Genomic DNA, 19,691 nt, shown 5'->3' with positions numbered 1-19,691 from the left:
TGCAGAGGTTGTCTGAGTGTTACCTGTCAAAACACAATGCTACAATGTGCACATGGGAAGGTAAGGCAGACAAAGTGATCCAAGCAACTCATTTGCCCTGCAACAGTTTCTTTGCTGTGTGTACACATATGAAAGCATTGAAAGACTGAATCTAACAAGTAAGTTCTTTCCACCTTCAAGGCATGAAGAATACCAGCTTGATTCTACATGCAAGTGAGAAAAACAAGGTGATTATGGAGTCACAAGGGGTCCAGCATTTATACCACACACATATCGAGGCATCTCACACAACAACTGTAGAAAACAAGAAACTGTTATGGCCTTAAACGCTTCAGAAAGGGTAAAGGATTCTGCAACTTCACAAGTGTCACAAATGGGACATCTTTGAAGGGGGGTGGGGGGAATCAGAGAAGGAAACAGCACCACCATATGTTCTGAAAATGACCCAGACACAAACTGGGAAGCAACACTTTTCACACTTTCTGCAGTTTCCCCAGAAACTGACATTTGTCTTTGTGGACAGAAGACAGCTAAAATTATGTTCTATGAAGTTAAAACAAATTCAGCTGAGAGTCCCACTGCATGGCCCAGCACTAATGCTAAACCAGTGCTCCCCAGAACAGCCAGGCTGTCTAGCCCCCTTCCCTGTTTGTACCTCTGCACTGCGTACAATCTTTTCCCACAGGCCTGCCAGCATCCCAGCACTGCAGAAGGGAACTATGTCTGGGTTGTATTTAGTTCATACATCATACTGTGGTTTGTAAGGACAACTGGAGAGTGCATGAAATGCATTCACATGCAAAGTCGACTGCAGACACCTCAAACAAAAGGAAGGCATGTGTACATGTTATAAGACAAAGCAAAGAGGATGCAATTGGAATTTCTGCAGCAAGGCTTCCTGTAACACCAGTCATTTTAGAAGACAGACAGCACCACCCAACATGCAGCTAAGAAAAGTAGGGAAGGAAAAAAATCCAAGGACACATGGAGGCAGATTCTTAACTGTTCAGGAAGTGGTCTTGTACCCATGCTCTGCGTTTTCCAGGCATGAGATGCTAGTATTTATTTTCACCATCCTTGGCAGTTCCTCCACACCTTAAAAGAATAAAATTCCCCCTTCTCTGTGGACTTAAGAGCTCCTCTATAAAGAAGCAATAGAAAGGCACATGCTGCTAAGCTGGTAACTTAAAAGCACAGTTCTGTTTCTGCTTCAACATGACACCCTCCAATTAATCCAGAAGAGAAAGGCAAAAAAAGTCCTCCCCTGCACACACCCCACATGTCGCTCCCTCTTCCCACATTTGTCAGTTTTGGCCACCATAGGAAACATCCTGCATTCTGGACCATGCTCCTGGCAGAAACCCAAATCTCTAATACTGAACTTATCAGCAATAAACACTAGACACTCTGGAAGCACCAGATCAAAGGGAGGGAGGGGGGCAGTGGAGGAGAGAATTTCCAAGCGGGACTGAAATATCCATTCCAAACACAGCCATGGAAAGTGCCTTCACACTGCCAGCTCCACTCCTCCTCTTCCAGAGAGGGTAGCCTGCACTGGGTTTGCCCTGTCTGCAGCTGTCAAGTCTCAGTTATATTTCTCATCTCAGTTAAGCTTCCAAAGAGTATTTTTTGGGATGCAGAGATAACACTGAGGATGCTTTTATTAAGCTTGACTGACTTACGATGCTAGGCCAGCAGAGAAGCCAAGTTCTGGCTTCTAAACACAAGATTTACACCATGAAGAATTCTAAGACTTCGCTGAGACTTGATTATTAAAATAAAAATCATACCATAACAACAGAACTCCCAAGGACACCGAGTTGCAGCTTGTCATCCTCTTTCTCAGTTCAAAGAAAGTCAGATTAACTAATTCTCAAATCAGTGTCAGTTCTGGGGCTCATCGCAAAACAGCCAACACTCAATATATAGCCACAAAGAGGCTACCATTACAAACAATGCCCATGACTGCAGTGTAACAAGAACATCTATTTCTAAAGGACAAGATAGAGCAAAGACTGGTGGTTAACACTCTGCCATGATGGCTATTTAGGCACAAGTCATCCTAGCAGCAGCCATTTAAACACAACAGAGTGATTTCACAGAACAGAGGGGAATAGCTGTTCTCTTGTATTCTCTATCCTCACTTTGGTTTGTCACAGCAGTCCCCTTTCTCTTAGATTCCCCAGTGACTTGCTGTGGGAACTTACTGCAATAGTAATGCACTGACAGAGGAATACAAAGACAACCCATTTGCATGGGTTAACTGTCTGGCAGAATTTACAACGTTGACTCTTGCTGAAAAGTTGATTTTAAATTTTTTGTTAATCCTGCTTTGGCACTAACTCCCTCTGCCACCTAAATGACACCAGTGTTCCAGAAATGTACCTGAGCAATAGACAAGCAGCAACATTTAACATTTTTGCCCTCAATGAAAAGCCTTCCACGAGGGCTTCTATTCCTCAGCATGACTAGAGTGATTCTGTTCTAAGAACTGCTACAGGCACTGGCACAGGTTGCCCAGAGAAGCTGTAGCTGACCCATCCCTGGCAGCGTTCAAGGCCAGGTTGGATGGGGCTTTTAGCAACCCGCTCTAGTGGAAGGTGTCCCTGGACCTTCAAGATCTCTTCCAACCCAAACTATTTTATGATGCTATGAAAAGTAGTGATGCACTTCTAAAGACTCTTTTTAAAACAAGCAGAGAAAGAAGAGTAGAACCAGGTGGAGAGGCAGGTAAAAACCCCAGCCCATTAGGCAGTACAAGCCTTTATGTGATTTGGACTCACACGATCTCTTAACAGCAGATGCTTTTTTCCTATCCAATTCACCTCATAAGGCACAGCCATTGCCCAGCACTGTGCACATATGTCCAATGCTTTGGGAAAAATTTGAGCTAGTTCTTGAAAATAGTTCGATAGTTGAGATAGTTTTTGAAGATGCACACCATCTCACAGACATGTTCCAGTGGTTTCAGAGAAATATTAAAAGAGGAAATATTCATTAAAACCAAAGCCTGAAGTACACAACAACAGTGGTGTCCTCTTGGCATGAGCCACACAGCTCCCAGTTGTCCCACTAGTGAATAATGGAGAAACTGTGATAATGGAGCCAGGTGATTTTCTGCTGCTTTTTTCACTTCTGCCAGGTGTGCATATGAGACATGTACACGCACGAACAAGAACAGAACCTTAAAGGGTTGAAACAGTCTGAATGCCCATCCTAGACTTTTGAGCCTGAATGCCACTGTCTGTCCCAAATTCAAGAGTTGATAAAAATATGAGAGCACCACTTCTGCAGAGTTACAAAAACTCGATTTCCTGACAAACCAAGAAATGAAGGTGTGAAGGGCAAACACCATAAGAAAAGGCATTCACAGAGTTCTTCCGAACTTTAGGGAGAGGAAGATAAAAGTAAACGGAATTACTATGAAAACTTAAATACATTTTTGATGATAAATAAGACTGCCGAGTCATTGTGATAAACATTTAAATGCAGCAATGAAATCCATGTGATTCTGGGAAGCTGTAAAATAGCAGTTTAGTTACCGAAGTGCATTACTTCAGCAGGTCCACACTGCAGTAGTTAACCATCATTTGCTGAAACTCCTTAACGTTTCTTAAGCAACTTGGTAGATACAGAAATCACTTAAACTTAATTTTTATTAAATGTGACCTCATCTTCTGCTTGGGAAACGTGACTCCCAGTGATCTCATTTATTCAAAGCTCTCTGGAAACAGCTTGATAAATGTTTTCCTCCAAATTTTCATCCTTTGAATTCACACCAGGAGGCTGGTGTTGACATTAGCCAAATGACACAAATTTCTGGTCCTGAATGGATAGCTGTGTAACTAACACAACATAGCAGAAACTTCAAATATATTACACAATTTCAAATTTACTGTGGTTAAAGGAAAGGAACCAAATTCCAACCTGAGCATAAATATATATATACACACACAAACCAGCAAAAAAATCAGATTCACAATCACTTCTAGAAGGCAGGTGTAACAGGACAACGAAATATTTCAGTACCACTTCAGTATTTGTACTATTTCCTTTTTCTTGCTCTTTAGTCAGCTCAAAAAACATCTCTGTACAGGTTACACCAAATACGCACAGGCATATCAAGCCCTTCATTACTGAGAAAGCACTCTGCTTCCTAGATCTGCCTCCAGCCTCTCTCAGCCTCACCTATCTAGTTAAAAACCCAAACCTGCGTATCAAAGAGTTAGTAAGGATATAGAGACAAACATAATGAATTCTATCTATTGCCACAAGCTGCCATAATAGCTCCCTCACAAAACTGACTTGAGCATGCAGTGACAATTCCCAAGAAAAAAGGTCAGCATCAGTTAGAGATTCAGGCATAAGGCTTAATTACTTGCAAAGTCCGCCCTAGGATCTTTTTGGAACATAGGGTAACACAGGACTTGTGCTGAAACACTTGAGAGAAGGGAATTTCATAGAGTGTGAAAGCTTGTTGAACAACTCCTCCCCAAATGAACAGTTGCAATCAGGTTAGGAAAATGGTGCTAAGAATTTCATGTAGTTCACATGCAAGTCTTGCATAAAAAAATAACTCATGGAGGAAAGTCATTTCTCAGCACTTTGTGAGGATGGTTGTTTCTAATATGAAAACCATTTTTGTCCATCCTTTCACTCAGTTTATAGCATGCTTGCATTCAGAGTTTTATCGACATAAATGAGATCAGGCACTCTTAAATACTGCAGCTATTAGGAATCACTGAAAACCTTGCCAACTTTCTCCTAGTAATAAATTCACATTTACTTCTCAGAAGGTGATTGAGGAGTTTCTTGCATATGATCTAATCAATTGATTTACCAGACTGTACTTCTGTATTCAGTAAGTGAATGCAGCTCAGATCACTGTTCCCTTGGATTATCTGAACATCACAAACCACAAGTGAGCACCCAAATCATCCCCTGGACACCCTGGTGTGACTATTAAAGATCCCACAGTGAAGTTTAGATTGCAATTTTCTCTCTTGCACCAGAATGTGGGCAGAAGCTACAAAACCCTTATTATAAACACGTCTCAATTTCCTGACTTATAGTGGAAGGAGTGAGACTGTATCTGGTTTTAACAAATAGCTTACAGCTGACCTGAGATGAAATCTTTTATAAAGAACCACAAACAGCCAATATTTAATTGTTGAATATACCACAACTGGGGAAGGGAGACAGATCACGTCCCTTTATCTCTAGGAGCTGACCTACGCAAAAGGCAAAAGGCACTCAAGGAAGCAACATATTACTGCAGAAGAACAGATTTTTTTTTTGCTTCATAAAAAGTGAGATTTTTTGATGGGACAAATAAGAGAGGAAGCACTGCTACAGACTCCTTAGGCATACCATTTGTCACAAGCTAAAACCACACTGTCAAACGAAGGAACTCCACATTACAAAATGTGTGACAGAGGAGACAGTAATGACAACAGGATTAAAGTCTTCTTCTCATATTTCCTGCAGATAGTACTATTGCGCCTAATTAATTGATACCAGGGTCACATGAGCCTTCGTTTCCTCTTAATTCAAAACAACTGTGTAGAAGCTTTTAGAATATCTTATCCCCAGACAGGAATAAGCTTCTGTCTTCATACATTTAGTTCCCTGTCTGCTGAGAATGGGGCTTTTAGAGGCCCACAGACCTGTGTCACCCAATTAGAGAAAATAAAATCCCCTTAAGGTCTTCAGGGAAAGAAACAAGCTACTATTTCAGAACTTTTCTAGAGCAGTTAGATGACCTGTCACTATAGGGAAAGTGTGAACTGTACCCAAAGTTCCCATGTGGACTTTCTAACTTTTTACTTTCAGCTAAAGTGCACTTATTCTTCAGTTCCAGCAGATTTATGTATTTGAGCTGCAACAATTAAGAAAATCTAAGTAAATTAAAAAATAGTAGCAATAGAAAGAAGTCAAGCTCATCTTCCACACAGCCCTGCAAATAAAACAAGAGAAGCTGATCTCCCTGCTTTCAAAGCACATCAAAATATTAGAAATTGCTGCTATCCACAGAGGCTGTAAATACTTTGCAGCTAAATTTGCAGTATTTCTTTCTGGACAGCTTTTTGGGAGCATATCATTACCTGGTATCTCATTACCTCACAGCTTACATTCAAGGCAGAAATTGGTGACACTGAGAACCTTGCACTCTCTATGGGCCACCTAGGATTTCCTTTTCTTCAGCTGCTAACTGAAGCAGATCCAGCAGCTTCAGCCCTTGAGACAGAGAGGAATAAGCAGAGCAAGCCTTTTCGTCGTTGATACTAGCTCAGGGAATAAGTGGATGTATAGGTCACACACCATTAAGGAGAACCCTTCTCTCAGGCATTTCATGTACTCAAAATCTGGGCCACAGGAGATTTTCTTATCCAAGCACTTCTGCAGCTTCATTAGAAGTGACAACATTTGCAGACTAAAAAAAAGGAATCTAAAACTGCTGTTTTAAAAAAATAAAAACCCTGAGTATTTCAGGATCATCAATTAAGTGAAACAAAAACCTGTTGTGTGGACAGATCAAAAATGGTTCACACAAGCCCAAGACAATGTACAGTCCAGCAGAAGCCCTGTTGTTGTGCCATATCTCCTCGGTTACTTCAGAATCATTCTCAGAAAACAAGATATAGTTTTTAAGTCCTGTAATAGCACAATTCTGGGACAGGTGAATGGAGAAAATTATTCTGTCCCTTTAAGAATGCTGCCTTGATACCATAAAAGAATGAATGTATGAATGCACTCTTGGAATGCTGGGATGATCATTTCACAGAGGTTTTCATTCCAATTAGAAGTTTATTGTAACATCACCCAGAATGTAAGTATTGGTATTCACCATTAGTAAATGGCCAGATGAAATTAATACACTTCCATTTCATTCATCATCACTTATAATCCATACAACAGTCTTTCACTTGAAAGTAGCTGTAGTCAGGTGCAATAAAAATCTGACTCATGCATTCAATTATTGCCCTCTTTAAAAGGGGAAAAAATTACAAAGAGGGCAAAGAAAGCAAACAACCCCATAAACCAAAAGCACTTGCGAACAGAGTTTTTCCACCCAAATGGAAATGAACACAGATAACTGTATCACCTAGATGTGCTGAACCAACACAATCATCTTCCAGAAAGTACTGATTTGCATGTTGAGATCTGCATTTTCAGTAAGTGCACTACGTAATGCAGTTGGGTGGGAGCCAGATTACCAGTTATTAAGCTTAAAAGGATGAAAACCACTTCTGAGACTCCAAGAAGGAAAATTCTAATAGCTCGGTACTTCAGACCCATTTTTGATGAGTCAAAGTAATACAATACCCAAATAGCTTCTGTCCGTATTCTCACCAATATTATTACTTGCCCTGTGCCCTTATCTCAGTCTAAAGGAATCACTGCTTACCTAATACGAGTTCTTGACTCCTGGCTTCACAGGGGAAAGCTAACAAATACCAGCTAGTATTACCCCAAAATAATCTGATAACAAAGTACCATGAAAGGTTTGTGGCAGCTGACTTTACTTCAGTTTTGTACCTGAATAGAGCACCATGTGCTCCTCCCCAAACAAATTACTTCTTATTTCACACTGGGCACCAGCCAAGACAAAGCAACCACCATTACACCATGATGAATTGTAAGCATGTTTCCTCCCTTCCTACTCAACCCCAAAATGGCTATAATATCTCCCAAGTCACTCACACAAAACAAAACCAAGAAAGGGACAGAAACAGGAGCAACTTACCTGAAAAATTCCGAGACACAAGCATTGTTGTGAGGATTGCACCCTGTGGGAAAGAGAAAGCAGGGATAACAGATGGTGTCACTCACTTCAGAGAGGGGCTGGGCTGGCCCGTGGAGAACACAGTGTGTCAGATATTCCAGTGCTACCCAGGATTCCCACATGTGGCTGTTGGACTTGACAGAACCACTTGAAGTCCTGTCTTTCTAGAGTGGCAGCTAGGGATAGCCTTGGAAATCTAAATAGCATTAAGAGTTAGCTTAGACACACAGTTGTTTCCCAGCTTCCATACAGCAGATAGCTGCTTAATGCACAAGCCACAGGCTTTGCCCCAGCTACAGGCAACTGATAATACTCTTACGGAGAAGCAGAGAGTAATCAGAACTAAGAGGTCCACGATTTAAGAACTAGTTGCTCTATTTCAACCCTCTTGCATAAAGTAGAAGGGGTGATTATATGGCAGTAGAGGCATTGGAAACTTACAGCTCTGGAGACAGAAACTACCCAGCTCCTCAACAAACTGCTTTAGTACTCTGTACTGGAGGATCACATAAGATACTTCACTAATGTTAGCGAACTAATCATAAAATGAAAAATACTGTTGCTAGGAAGATATTAACCTCAAGTTCAGAGGATTAAAACCAAACTTAAGGCAAACTAACATATACTTACTTTTAGCTTCCTTCTAGCATTGAACTTTCTCAAGCATTCCACAGTCTCCTGCCTGTGCATCATTGAAGCGACAGTGGATCGTTGCTGAAAAACAGGAACAGCAAAAGATCAAGAACATACCCTAACCAAATCAGCCATGGGAGTTTGCACCACTTGTACACAACCATGACATGCAAGCTGACATGGCTAAGCCTCCCACCACTGCATGGCTGCAAAACACTACCACTTACAACACTTCATAACTTAACTTCCCAATACAGCAAGACATGTTAAATCTAGGCTGGCTATTACAAGACTGTGCCCAAAAAACTCTATGGCTGAGGTATAGGTGAGAATCAATGTTCCCTGCCTCTCAGGTACACAAATGAACCAAGACAGTAAGACAAAATCAAATGAACAAGCTTGTCCGTGGGGGACTGAGTTAGAGGCACTACAGAAAAGATCTGGGTTGCATTAGTTATGGCTCTAAGGGGAAATTCCAAGTGGTAAATGAATACTAGTGAGCGGTAGCCTTCCTGAACATGTCAACTCCCTGAATCTAAGTGCTTGACTTGGAGAGGCCTCGGCATATTTGCATCAGTTTTGCAGAAATAGACTTTCAGTGTGTAAGAGGAAAGATCACACAGCTCTATTGTACCAGAGCAAAAACCTGAGCATATAACCTCTAGCCAGTGATGCACACCTGTCACCACAGCAGACTGGGATCAAATCAGCTGCAAAAGAGAACTTCCCAGAAGTGTTGCCAGTCACTGAGAGCACATGAGGAAACCAGAGACTGATGCTGCCTGGCATTTAGAGCACATGAGGAAACCAGAGACTAATGCCAAAGTAGCTGTTGCTCTTGCACAGAGCCACAAGCCTGAATTCCCTTTACAAGGACAGTGGGTGAATTACTAACTTGGCAGATTAGTGTGTAACAAACCCTCCATTACCCTTCTCCTGCTTGGAAAAACTTCTGCAATACCCAAAATAACTGTAAACCATGCTCATATTCAGCTAGTTTCATGGGAAATCTCTGATCCTACCATCAAAGCTGGTCACCTGATGCAGTACACATGCCAGCACAGAGGCAGAACATAGCTAAACTGTCCTCTAACAACTTTGGTGGTCACTGTTCATCCGGCTTCCATAGGAGTGACAGTGATGTCCAGTTTTTCAGTGTGGGCTTACAAGAGTCAGGACACAAACTTCAGTTCAGTGATGTTAGGGAACTCGGTGTCTCAGACAAACTCAAGATTTCCTACTATATTTACATCAGAGGAGCAATACATCCCCAAAAAGAAAAACGCATGTTGCACACACACACAGACTGCAAAGCAAATGGAAACAACAGACTAATAGGAGGCAGTTTGGGTGAGAGGCTGAAATGGCTGTGAAGTGAAACTGAACTCCACATAACTCAGAGAAGGAAAGTCTCTCCTGAACTGTTCTATATTATGTTGCCACAGGGAGCGAGCTATCGTAATACATACAACTTTGGTTACAGGCACTGGGACAAAAGTTAAATATACAAGAACTGCTATTGATTACAAGCATGCAAAGAGAAAAAACAGAGATGCAAAGCCTCAGGTAGTGTGAAGTTTTGACTTCCAAGGAACTCACATTACTACAGCAAACACTACACTCCTGTTACACAGATTTTCACGTAATTTTAAATTCCTGAGCTGTTGTTCTGGGGTGGAAGTGAAAAACAACCATCATTTCTCAAGAACAAATGGGCAAAGGAACACACTAGGCACATCCTAGAAAGCAGAACTATGCTACGGTATTACAAGAACATCTGGTTAGACTTAGGTGGAACTATTTCATCCTGCAGAGATAAAAGTACACCATTGCTGCCCTCCCTACACCCACTCCCACTTGATTTCTGGGATTTCCTTGCCATCTTTGTAAAAGATGGAAAGTACTTATGTGTGGGGTCTGACAAGGCAGAAACTACATACACAGAACAGCAACAGCTCTTCTGCGGATTTCAAGTTTACAGCGAGTTAAGCTGCAGCACAGCAGAAATGTTCCAACGTTGCAAAGATGCAATGCCATAAACTGAAGTAGAGATGAAGAACAAAATAATCCTCAGATATTCTGTCTGATGCCAAACTCCCTATGACATTTTAAGATAATAGGGATCAGAAGAGGGAATGTGGGGAAAACCAGAAACTGTGGACATTCACATGACTTTTAAAAGAATAAGGGTTTTTTCCCCCTACAGTGGCAGTAAAGTCCCATAGTGTAACAAAGTTGCTGTGTTGAAGGTCAGCCTTGAAAAAAACAAAATAATCACAATTTGAAATATTTCAAATTTTCTGGGTTCCTATAAAGCAAAGTCTTCTTGATGTGTCAGTTCAGGGTAAACCACAAGTCAGTCTGTAATAACGGAAAGCACTTACACAGACCCATGGGTGTTTGAGAGCCTGGTCAGCTGTGATGCGCTTTGCCGGGTTTATCGTCAGCATCTGGTTGATCAAATTCTTTGCTTCGGGTGTCACAGTGTCCCACTCAGGTGATGGGAACTGAAAGAGGAAGAAGGAACAGATGAAGTGAAAGTGTTTTCTACTAGCACAAGAGATTTTCCTTCCTACACAGCTGAATTCCAGCTGGATTCCAGCTTTTGCCCTTTTGATACCAGGGCTAACACATTTGCAAAACACAACTCTGAAAACCCACGCTGAACAAAAAGTGTACAGAATCCAGTGAATGAATGGTACCAGACAGTAGGACATACCTGTAGCATTCACCAGACACAGACAGGTAGATTATCAATTTAAAAGCTTTCTGGGAATCACTCAGAACTTTGAATTTCTTTCACACTCAACAGTCAAAAACCTAAGTCACAGATATGTCAGAACATGAGTTCTGATGTGAAAAACACAAGCAGTATTTTTTTACCCCACCTTGCTCTTTCTCCAGCATGCTAAAAAGCTGTAACACAAACACTTAACTACATCAAAACCTTATGAAAGTGAAAACTGCTAACAGAAAACGTCCCATCAGGTCACTTTCACCACCACAGAGCACAATATTCTGGAACAATACCAGCCACTTAGGTGTAACATCCCACCATCAAGCTGTTAGCAAGCAGCTACCATACTAGAAATCATTACTTGGGGAGCAAGAGAGATGTAATAGTGGATGGGAATATAGAAGCATGGAAACAAAGAGAAGATTCTCAAGTATTTCAGCTACCCATGAGAGGTAACTGCTCTCTCCTATAATTCCAGTAATGATAAAGATGAATATTTACACCATCCTCCAGATGCTTGCATGTGGTATAGATGACAGCTGAGATTAAATGCAGTACATCTCACTCCTATGAATCTACTGTACAAACAGAGGTGAACTTGAGAACACAAAGCTAAATGTGCTGTTGGGATAAAGTCCCCTGTCTTTAAGGGGAGGGGAAAGACTGATCCATCCTGAGAACACTTTCTTACAGTATTACATTATTTAGAAAAAGTTTATCCCATCTTTTTTCTCCTACATTTTGTGCTTTGCTCAGTAGGGACTTAAAAATATACCACTGCATTTGTTTCACACATACTCCTATTTCTGCGTTCTCGGGCATCAGCAAGGCATTATACAAATTTGTTCTGCTAACATTGCAAGAGACAACTCAGAAATTATGATACTGAGCTTTCAAGCCAGGACACCTTCCCCCATCCAAACTCTGAAGTATTCATGGTAATGCCTTGCAAAACCCCTACCCAACAGCACAAAGGCCAGTTCACAGTTACCACTTCCTCTATGGTCAAGAGAGAACAACAGACTAGTCCGGTACATACTAGCCTGTTGGGGTACAGACACCAGGGGCAGGTACACAAGTAAAACTTGAGCTGTTTCCTACCAGGCAAAACAGAGGAGGAATCTACTGCAACTTGTTCATTATAGGCAAGAATTGAAAAACAACATTTAGGTGGGAGGTATCAGGCACTTCACTCCTCATGACTTACAGAAAGAGTTAGACATTTAACCCCTGAAGTGCTCTGAAAATCCTCATCAATAGAATTCCTGCAAAATAGCAAGCAACACAGAAACGAGAGGGGCAGGAAGACAAGAGAACACAAGTCCATTTAAGGCTATCACTTTCTTTTCACTCAGATAGCCACTGAGCCAGGACATGGGGTTAGACAGACCTTTGTTCTCACCAGTACAGCCGCTCTCATGGACTCAGGCACAGAGGCTGGGAGGCAACTGGGATCCCCCAGAATCCTTGCCTTTTCTTTTTTAATACACATAACAAGACAGCCTACAAAGCAAACTCCCCAACTTGTCTCAATATTCATGCCTGCACGCTTCAAACTAGGATTTCCAGAAGTTCCTTTGTCCCTCCCAAGCCTTTCTTTACATGGAAGAATTTATGTCAAACATTCAAGCTGTGGTACCCAAACCACGTTTTACACCACTCTGCTTCCCAGTACTAACCTGCTTGCTATTCCTCTCCTTCAAGCACTTTTCAGACCTCAGTTTTGCCTTGCTCTGAAAACTGTTCCGTGAACTGGCTTTTTACCAGAGTCTCCAACCCACCAAGCTGATCCCCACCTCAAAGCCACCCCTCCAAAAGCCCCTGCCATACAGTCTTCTCACTGGGCTCCATGCTTTCCACTGCTGGAAGAAATTCCTCTATGGCAATGAGGAGACCACAGGCCATAATTTAAGCTATTAGTCTATAGAATACCTCCCCATACTTTTAATTAGGCCTTGATAAAGACAGACTCCTCCTTTCTACCTTCCCTCTGCTACCCTGAAAGAATTAACATTGGCTACATCTGCAGCACTTTGTGGTAAATGCACTAGAGGACACCATTTCCCATCACCTGCATTTTCAGCTCTGCATCTCCCTAACAACCAGCAACATCTAGGTGCCCACTGCAATGTTTCCACATATCCTTTCAGAAGCCCCAAAGAGGACTGTATCCCAGGCAGTGAAGACAAGGTGTATGAACATGCCAAACATCGCTCTGCACAGTAGCTTGGGGCCTGCTGCTAAACATCAAGTAAGATAGTGCCATGTTTTGGATGGCTTCTACACCCATGCAGGTACTCAGCAAGAAAGTGCCCTTACGTCATAGGCTCCGGCTTTGATCTGCTGATAGAGTTTGTGCTGATCTTCATCCCAAAAGGGAGGGTACCCCACTAGTAATATGTACAGAATCACTCCTGGGAGGGAGAGACACAGATACACTATGGTTAGGCTAATATGCCAATTATTCCTTCAGCCCCTCTTCCTTCCCTCTTGACAGTTCCCAAGGTAATGACTGCTCTATATCTTCATTTGCCATCATATTTAGTCTTCTGAGGTAGAGAAAGACAGTGCAAACCTCTCCTCTGCTGAACCTCACCCTGGCACTTCATGTGCCAGGAGCTAGAACAAGGTGCATGATGTCCTTCTACCCTCCTGTGGCTATCATGGCTGGTGAGCCACAACTCCTAGCTGCTCTCAGAATAAAATGAAGCCACATTCCCTGGGGCTGCTGGGCAGAAAGTGATTGTTTGGTAAGGACTGTGGTTTTACATGCTTACTGTGCATGATCCTGGGACAAAAATGACACTGCCAAAGCTAACACTCTTGGCCTGCAGAGAACCATTTAGTGCACATCAGGCAACACTGATATCACATATTTTTTAACTTATCAGTCCCAGATACATTTACACTTAATTATTTCCTTTAAAAAAAAGTCATTTCTCTTCGGTATTTCATCTGCTACATAGAGTAATAGGAAATTGCTACAGTTACCTAAACAACTGACTCTGCAAAGCATAGACAGGTCCTATCTCTTGAGTCTCAAACATCTGACAGATGGCCCGAGGAAAGAATTAGGAGCCAGAGCCAAATGAGTTCAGACTCCACTATTAACTCCATCTACACAAAGTGCTTATCCTCAAGTGTGCCTTCATCTCTCCACCCAAGAAGGAGCACTGCATACCCTCCCAGCAATAGGTTATAAGCAATTGCTCTTCTACATGAAACGGTGTTGTTTAATTGTAAAACACTTTAACAGAATCTTACCACATGCCCATATATCCACTGGTTTTCCATAAGGATCTTTTCTTAAGACTTCAGGGGAGAGGTAGCCTGGAGTGCCAGCAAATCCTGCCAGGAAATGGATGACATGAAGTACTTAACAGTACCCAAGCAGAAGAGATCTTGCCATATCATAAAATCCACTAGTGGTAACCAACAAATTCCAAAAATCCATTTCCCACCCTTCATCTCATATTTGCTAGAGCTACCCCTTAGTAAACCAACAAAAAGGCAGGGAGGGGAAAGGGGAGATCAGATGGGATTGAGTGTCTATGCAGTGCAGGAAGAACAGAAAAGAGAGATACCATGTCAACCAGCTGGGCACAAACATATGCCAGGCCTTAGATCACTGTTACATATAATGGCTTGGTGTTTGAAAACACAAGACCCATATGGAACACATTTGATTGTGTTCCAAATGGTGAGGGCAGACCAGGAGCAGCAGCCATCTCTCCAGAATCTCTGCAGCACTGCAAAGTCTTGGAGATGATGTTTAGCCTGAGAAGGTCTCATTTCTAATTATGCTTTAGCCAAAGCCTTGGGTGACATGGTTTAGTGTGAGGTGTCCCTGACCATGGCAGGGGGTTTGGAACTAGATGATCTTAAGGTCCTTTCCAACCCTAACTATTCTATGATTCTAAACAAAGATAAGGCCAGATCCAAATGTGCCTGAGGCAGGCCAGGTTAAATGCATTTCTGTAAAATGACCAAAAGAATTCAAGATGTGTACACTCCTGAGCAGTAGGAAAGTTCAGATCAGGCTCTAAACTTAGCAGCTGCATTCATCTCTGACACCAGCACCTACTGTAAACCAAGAATAGAGAAATACACAGACATTTTTTCTCTTTTTATTTATCATATTCTTTCCTCTATCGCACCTAGGTTCATGCCCAAGGACCCAGAGGCTGAGATGCTTGGAAAGGAAGCAGCAATGCTACATACACACAAACATGTTGGAAGAGCTGAGAGAGAGTATTCAGGAAGGGTGCAACTCAACCAGCCACCAGGAAAGGGGGAAGCAAAAGTGGGAAAGGTCAAACAGTCTTACCAAACCAGGCCTGCTGCTCTCCCTGGACTTCTATAGCCAGTCCGAAGTCAGCCAGTTTGACAGCAGCACCCTTACATTTACTTGCCAGTAGTAAATTCTCAGGCTGCGGAGAAGAGAAAAGGGGGTAAGAATGAAAGACTGACACCCTTGTTAAACTCTCCTACCTCAGTATTCACATAACTGAATTCAATCTGCTGACTGAATTTAGCAGGCATGTACTAAAGTTGTTCAGGTGAAGACAGAGCAACAGAAACAAATGGCCTTAACCTACAGTGGCAGAAAAACCTGAAGCCTAACATAAACCCCTGTGGGAGCCAGAGCCTCTCCTCACCCAGCCCACATATTACATGCTGACACCAGAGGGCACTGGCAGTACAGTTCCTGCAGCACAGAACCCAAAATTTGTTTCTGGCATCCCTGCAGAGAGTAATTGAGAGGTGGGGGGAAAGGATGTAGTAGATACAATCTGCAGTGATGTTTCTCCCCATGAACATTACATGATCCCCAAGGCACTGGAAAAGTAAATATGATGCTAATAAGGGCTGCCAAATCCACCACTGTAATGTGGGAAGGCATCATCTAGATAGTGAGTAGCTTTCATCCCTAACAGAAAAAGCCTCAGCCTCAAATTGGCATGAGCAGCGCAGCAGTGAGTATCCTTGTAAGCTGTTTCTTCATGCTATGTATTTACAGCAGCATAAAATATGCTGTCTTGTTACTGCTGCCATCACATATATAACAAGCAAGCATGCCACTTCCCTGATGTGCCAGGAAAGGGAGACTTTTGCCCCTCACATGAATCTCACTCTGATCATAATTCTGTTGTGTTCCAGCAAAGGACTTCAGCAGGAGGCTTAACACAATTCCAAAAATTCGACTGAGTGTCAGCAGCTTCCTCTGAAGCACAAAAGCAGATAGTTACATGGGATCTTTTGGAATCCCAGGGCCTTTAAGGTGGTGGCTATTACACCTCTGCAGGAAATCCAACTTGTAGATAGGCCAGACAAATGTGAGTTCTCATCCTACCTCCCTCTGATAATTTGTGCTATTCATATCAATTTGATTTTTTTAACAAGCAAGATGGAAAACTGGAAATCCAGAAACAGAAACTTGTCTCAGTTTCACAAATCTGATGAAGGTCTTTTTTGCAGCCTGCTCACCAGTTTCATCCCACGACAATCCTCTATCCCTGTTCTGTCTGACAGGAACATGATGCTTTACTCATTCACCTGCCTTAAAGTACTGGGTACATGCCTTGCTTCTGCTTTGAATGAAGGGAGAACAGCCCTGCCCATCACAGTCCTTGCCAGAAGCAGCATGGAAGGGAGAGGAACTGAGTCTCAATATATTTGGATGTCACTGGCTTTTCACTGTACGGGAAGTGGAAAAGACTGTGTTAATCAAACTACATTGGTGAAAATTCACCAGTGTAAACAAATCCCTCAAGTGGAAGACCAATGAAATCTGAAAATCTCTCCCAAGTTCAGATCACACCTGGGCTTGGCTTGACTAAGAAATAGTGAAATTAGAAACTATGTGCTTCTAAAATAAAGCTACAAACACCTTAAGGCAAATGGTGCTTATCCATGTGCATGTTTGCCAACATAAATATGGGTTGTCCCAGGTTTCACATGCTTTTTGGTAAGGATGTGAACGAACTCCCTAATTTCTTGCAATCCCTATGGGCAGCTCAACATTTGAAGGTCTTTTAAGAGCATGCCAGCCAAAAGCAGGCTTATGAGAGGGAGGTGCAAAAAACTTCTCTTGAAGCAAGCTCTGCAGTTATTACACACTGATCCTGAAGGCCAAGCTTTTGGCAAGGAGCTAAATATTAAATGAAGAGCACAGGATCTTTTATTGCTAAAAGGAATGGCTACTCTTCAGGCCTGGATAGCTTCAGTGAATCAGAGCAAGCAACAGAAGAAACACATTAACTGCCGTGGGGAGTGTCCAGCAGCTGGTAAGTTCTAAAGAAGTTCACAACTTTCACACAAACAAAACTTGGGAAGCAAAACAGATTATACCCGAACACAGGATGCGAAGGAAAACTTAAATCATCCTGTACTGGAAAACTGTACTGATACTCATAGAGGCCCTAATTTTGGGCAGTAGTGCCTCTTGAAGGCTGCTTTATCAAAAGAAGATGTCAGGTCTATTCCAAAGCAGCCACTCTTCAATAGACAGCTTGCATCTTTTCACAGTGCTCCAAATCAGAAGGCCAAAAGTGTTGCATGGGAGCTTGCCAGAAACACTAAGGGTGAACAGCTGCCCACTAGATCTAAACACTGGGAGAACACTGCCACCAAGCTTGCAACATGCCTTTACCTTGCTCTCTGAAATATATTTTTGTACTCTTCCCCTTATGCAACGTATAACAAACCAAAACCAGCAGTGGTAGCATGTGTCATCCTGCATTAACTTAACTCGACCTCTGGTGGCCATCACCATTCCCACTTTAGACAGAGAGGGCTGCAGGGCAGGCAGACCTTCCCGCACAAAACTCTTCATTCTGGAGCCTGCCCAGCTCCCAGTACAGCTGGCACTGCGTGGGAAGGGAGTTAAAGCAACTTACACTGCAGAGGTTCTGGGTCTATAAATGCATTATAATGTGGCAAATGGTCTATCTATTCACCCGGTGTTTGACTGGCCAGCAGTTTTGGATTTACATTAAAAGAGCTTCTACTGATGAGAGAAGGAAGAAATGACGTGAAAAGTTCTTGTTGAGCAGCTCTGCCCTAGCCCAATGGCATGTGTTTGGCAATAGCGCAGAACAAAAATATACATGCTCTGTGCAGACAAACTCAACCTGGCAGATTGAACAGAGATTGCCCCAGGTCTCCAGAGATCTCTTCAATGGCAAACTAGAAAGTGTCCTTCATTATAATGAATCCTACCCAAGTTTCTCTGAAAGTCTACTGCACTCCAAGGTTCACAACTACTCCATCCTGGAGCTGTCTCAGAGAGGCTGAGAGCTGGCAAGGCTCATGAAGACTGAGAAATTCCTCAGGAGTTCAGCACACCCTCTAGAAAACTCTGAAGGAACAAACTTGTGCTTCAGGAACCCCTGAGCCCTTTTCAAGTGAAAGAGCCCTGCCAGCTGGCAACACAGTATATCCCTGTCTTGCCTCGTCCAATGATCCCCTGGCTGCTCTCCTCAGCCTTCATGGCACGGAGGAAGTATTACCTTCAAGTCCCTGTGCACGATATCATGCTGGTGAATGTGATTCACACTCTCCAGTATCTGATGAATACAGTGGCTGAAAAATAAAGGGAAAGACACACAGTTATGCATACATAAACATATACTTGGCATCTCATCTCATCCCAGAACTGTTTCCCTAGCTTTTATATTTGTTCCAGGGAGAGCTCAAGACCCCAGGCTGAATCCCTTCACCACGTCCACTGGATGGCATAGCTCAGTACCATCACAGCTGGACACTCACAGCACTTTCAGCAACAGGATGCTAAACACTCTATCTATAGCAGGGCCACAAAGCCTACCTCCTACCTCCCATCACTTCCTTCCTTTCCTCCCCATTACACTAAGCGTCTCACTTGTCCCTTCAGTAAGCACCCCATACAGGAGAACCGAGGCACCCAAGTGTCTACAAACAGCAGCCAAAATTGGGTAAGCAAGACCAAATCACTTCAGGAAGCATTCAGCTGGGCTAGTCCTGAGCACAGAATAAACTTTCAGAGAGCAGCAACCTCCCCCAGCAAATTCAGGATGACAACTCCTGGGTGCCTGCCAGTTTGCAAAGCTTTCAGAGCAGCATCTCAAGCACTTTACATACACAATGTGCACACACACCCGCTTGCTGGGTGCCTTTTAAGTACAGATCCCACTTAAGGGGGTAGCGATCTGAAAAGCAGACTCATTCCCCGTTAAGTGCAGTATGCTGCACTCCCCTCTCTCACAGAAAACCCAGTCTCTGCCACTTTCACTGCTGCAACCACAGGGGCAAAAGCAAGATGTTATTTACACCTGTCGCTTAAGGACAGTGCTACACACCCATGGGCGAGATTTCTGGTTGAAAACATCTCTTCCACTAAATGTTCACTCAGCTCCCAAGGTTGAATGTGGAATACAGTAGGCATTCAGACAACTGTGGCTGAGCAGCAAGCACCGAGATGTGAGCAGCTCGGGTGACTCTGCGCCCTCACTGCAGGATCAGTCAGTCCCCTCAACCGAACTGTACAAATCTCAG

The 19,691-nt window shown here is 42.8% G+C and overlaps 1 protein-coding gene across 7 annotated transcripts in view; it reads right to left on the bottom strand.

Moving 5' to 3' along the window:
- Positions 1–19,691, bottom strand: part of CAMK2G (calcium/calmodulin dependent protein kinase II gamma) — a 95,155-nt gene that overhangs the window by 33,153 nt on the left and 42,311 nt on the right. For all 7 annotated transcript variants that reach the window (XM_057423689.1, XM_057423691.1, XM_057423690.1 and 4 more), the window contains exons 5-11: positions 18,668–18,740; positions 15,484–15,586; positions 14,421–14,504; positions 13,476–13,570; positions 10,804–10,926; positions 8,417–8,500; positions 7,748–7,790 (exon numbers count right to left, since the gene is read on the bottom strand). In XM_057423689.1, coding sequence (XP_057279672.1) covers positions 7,748–7,790; positions 8,417–8,500; positions 10,804–10,926; positions 13,476–13,570; positions 14,421–14,504; positions 15,484–15,586; positions 18,668–18,740 — 605 coding nt within the window. The remainder of the gene's footprint in view (positions 1–7,747; positions 7,791–8,416; positions 8,501–10,803; positions 10,927–13,475; positions 13,571–14,420; positions 14,505–15,483; positions 15,587–18,667; positions 18,741–19,691) is intronic.

Source organism: Pezoporus wallicus, unplaced genomic scaffold (genome assembly GCF_028554395.1).
Source record: "Pezoporus wallicus isolate ANWC-B61680 ecotype Strahan unplaced genomic scaffold, APGP_CSIRO_Pwel_v1 contig_1181, whole genome shotgun sequence".
Taxonomy (NCBI): domain Eukaryota; kingdom Metazoa; phylum Chordata; class Aves; order Psittaciformes; family Psittacidae; genus Pezoporus; species Pezoporus wallicus.
Note: the sequence above shows the minus strand (reverse complement) of the source record. Positions and strands in the feature narration are given on the sequence as shown.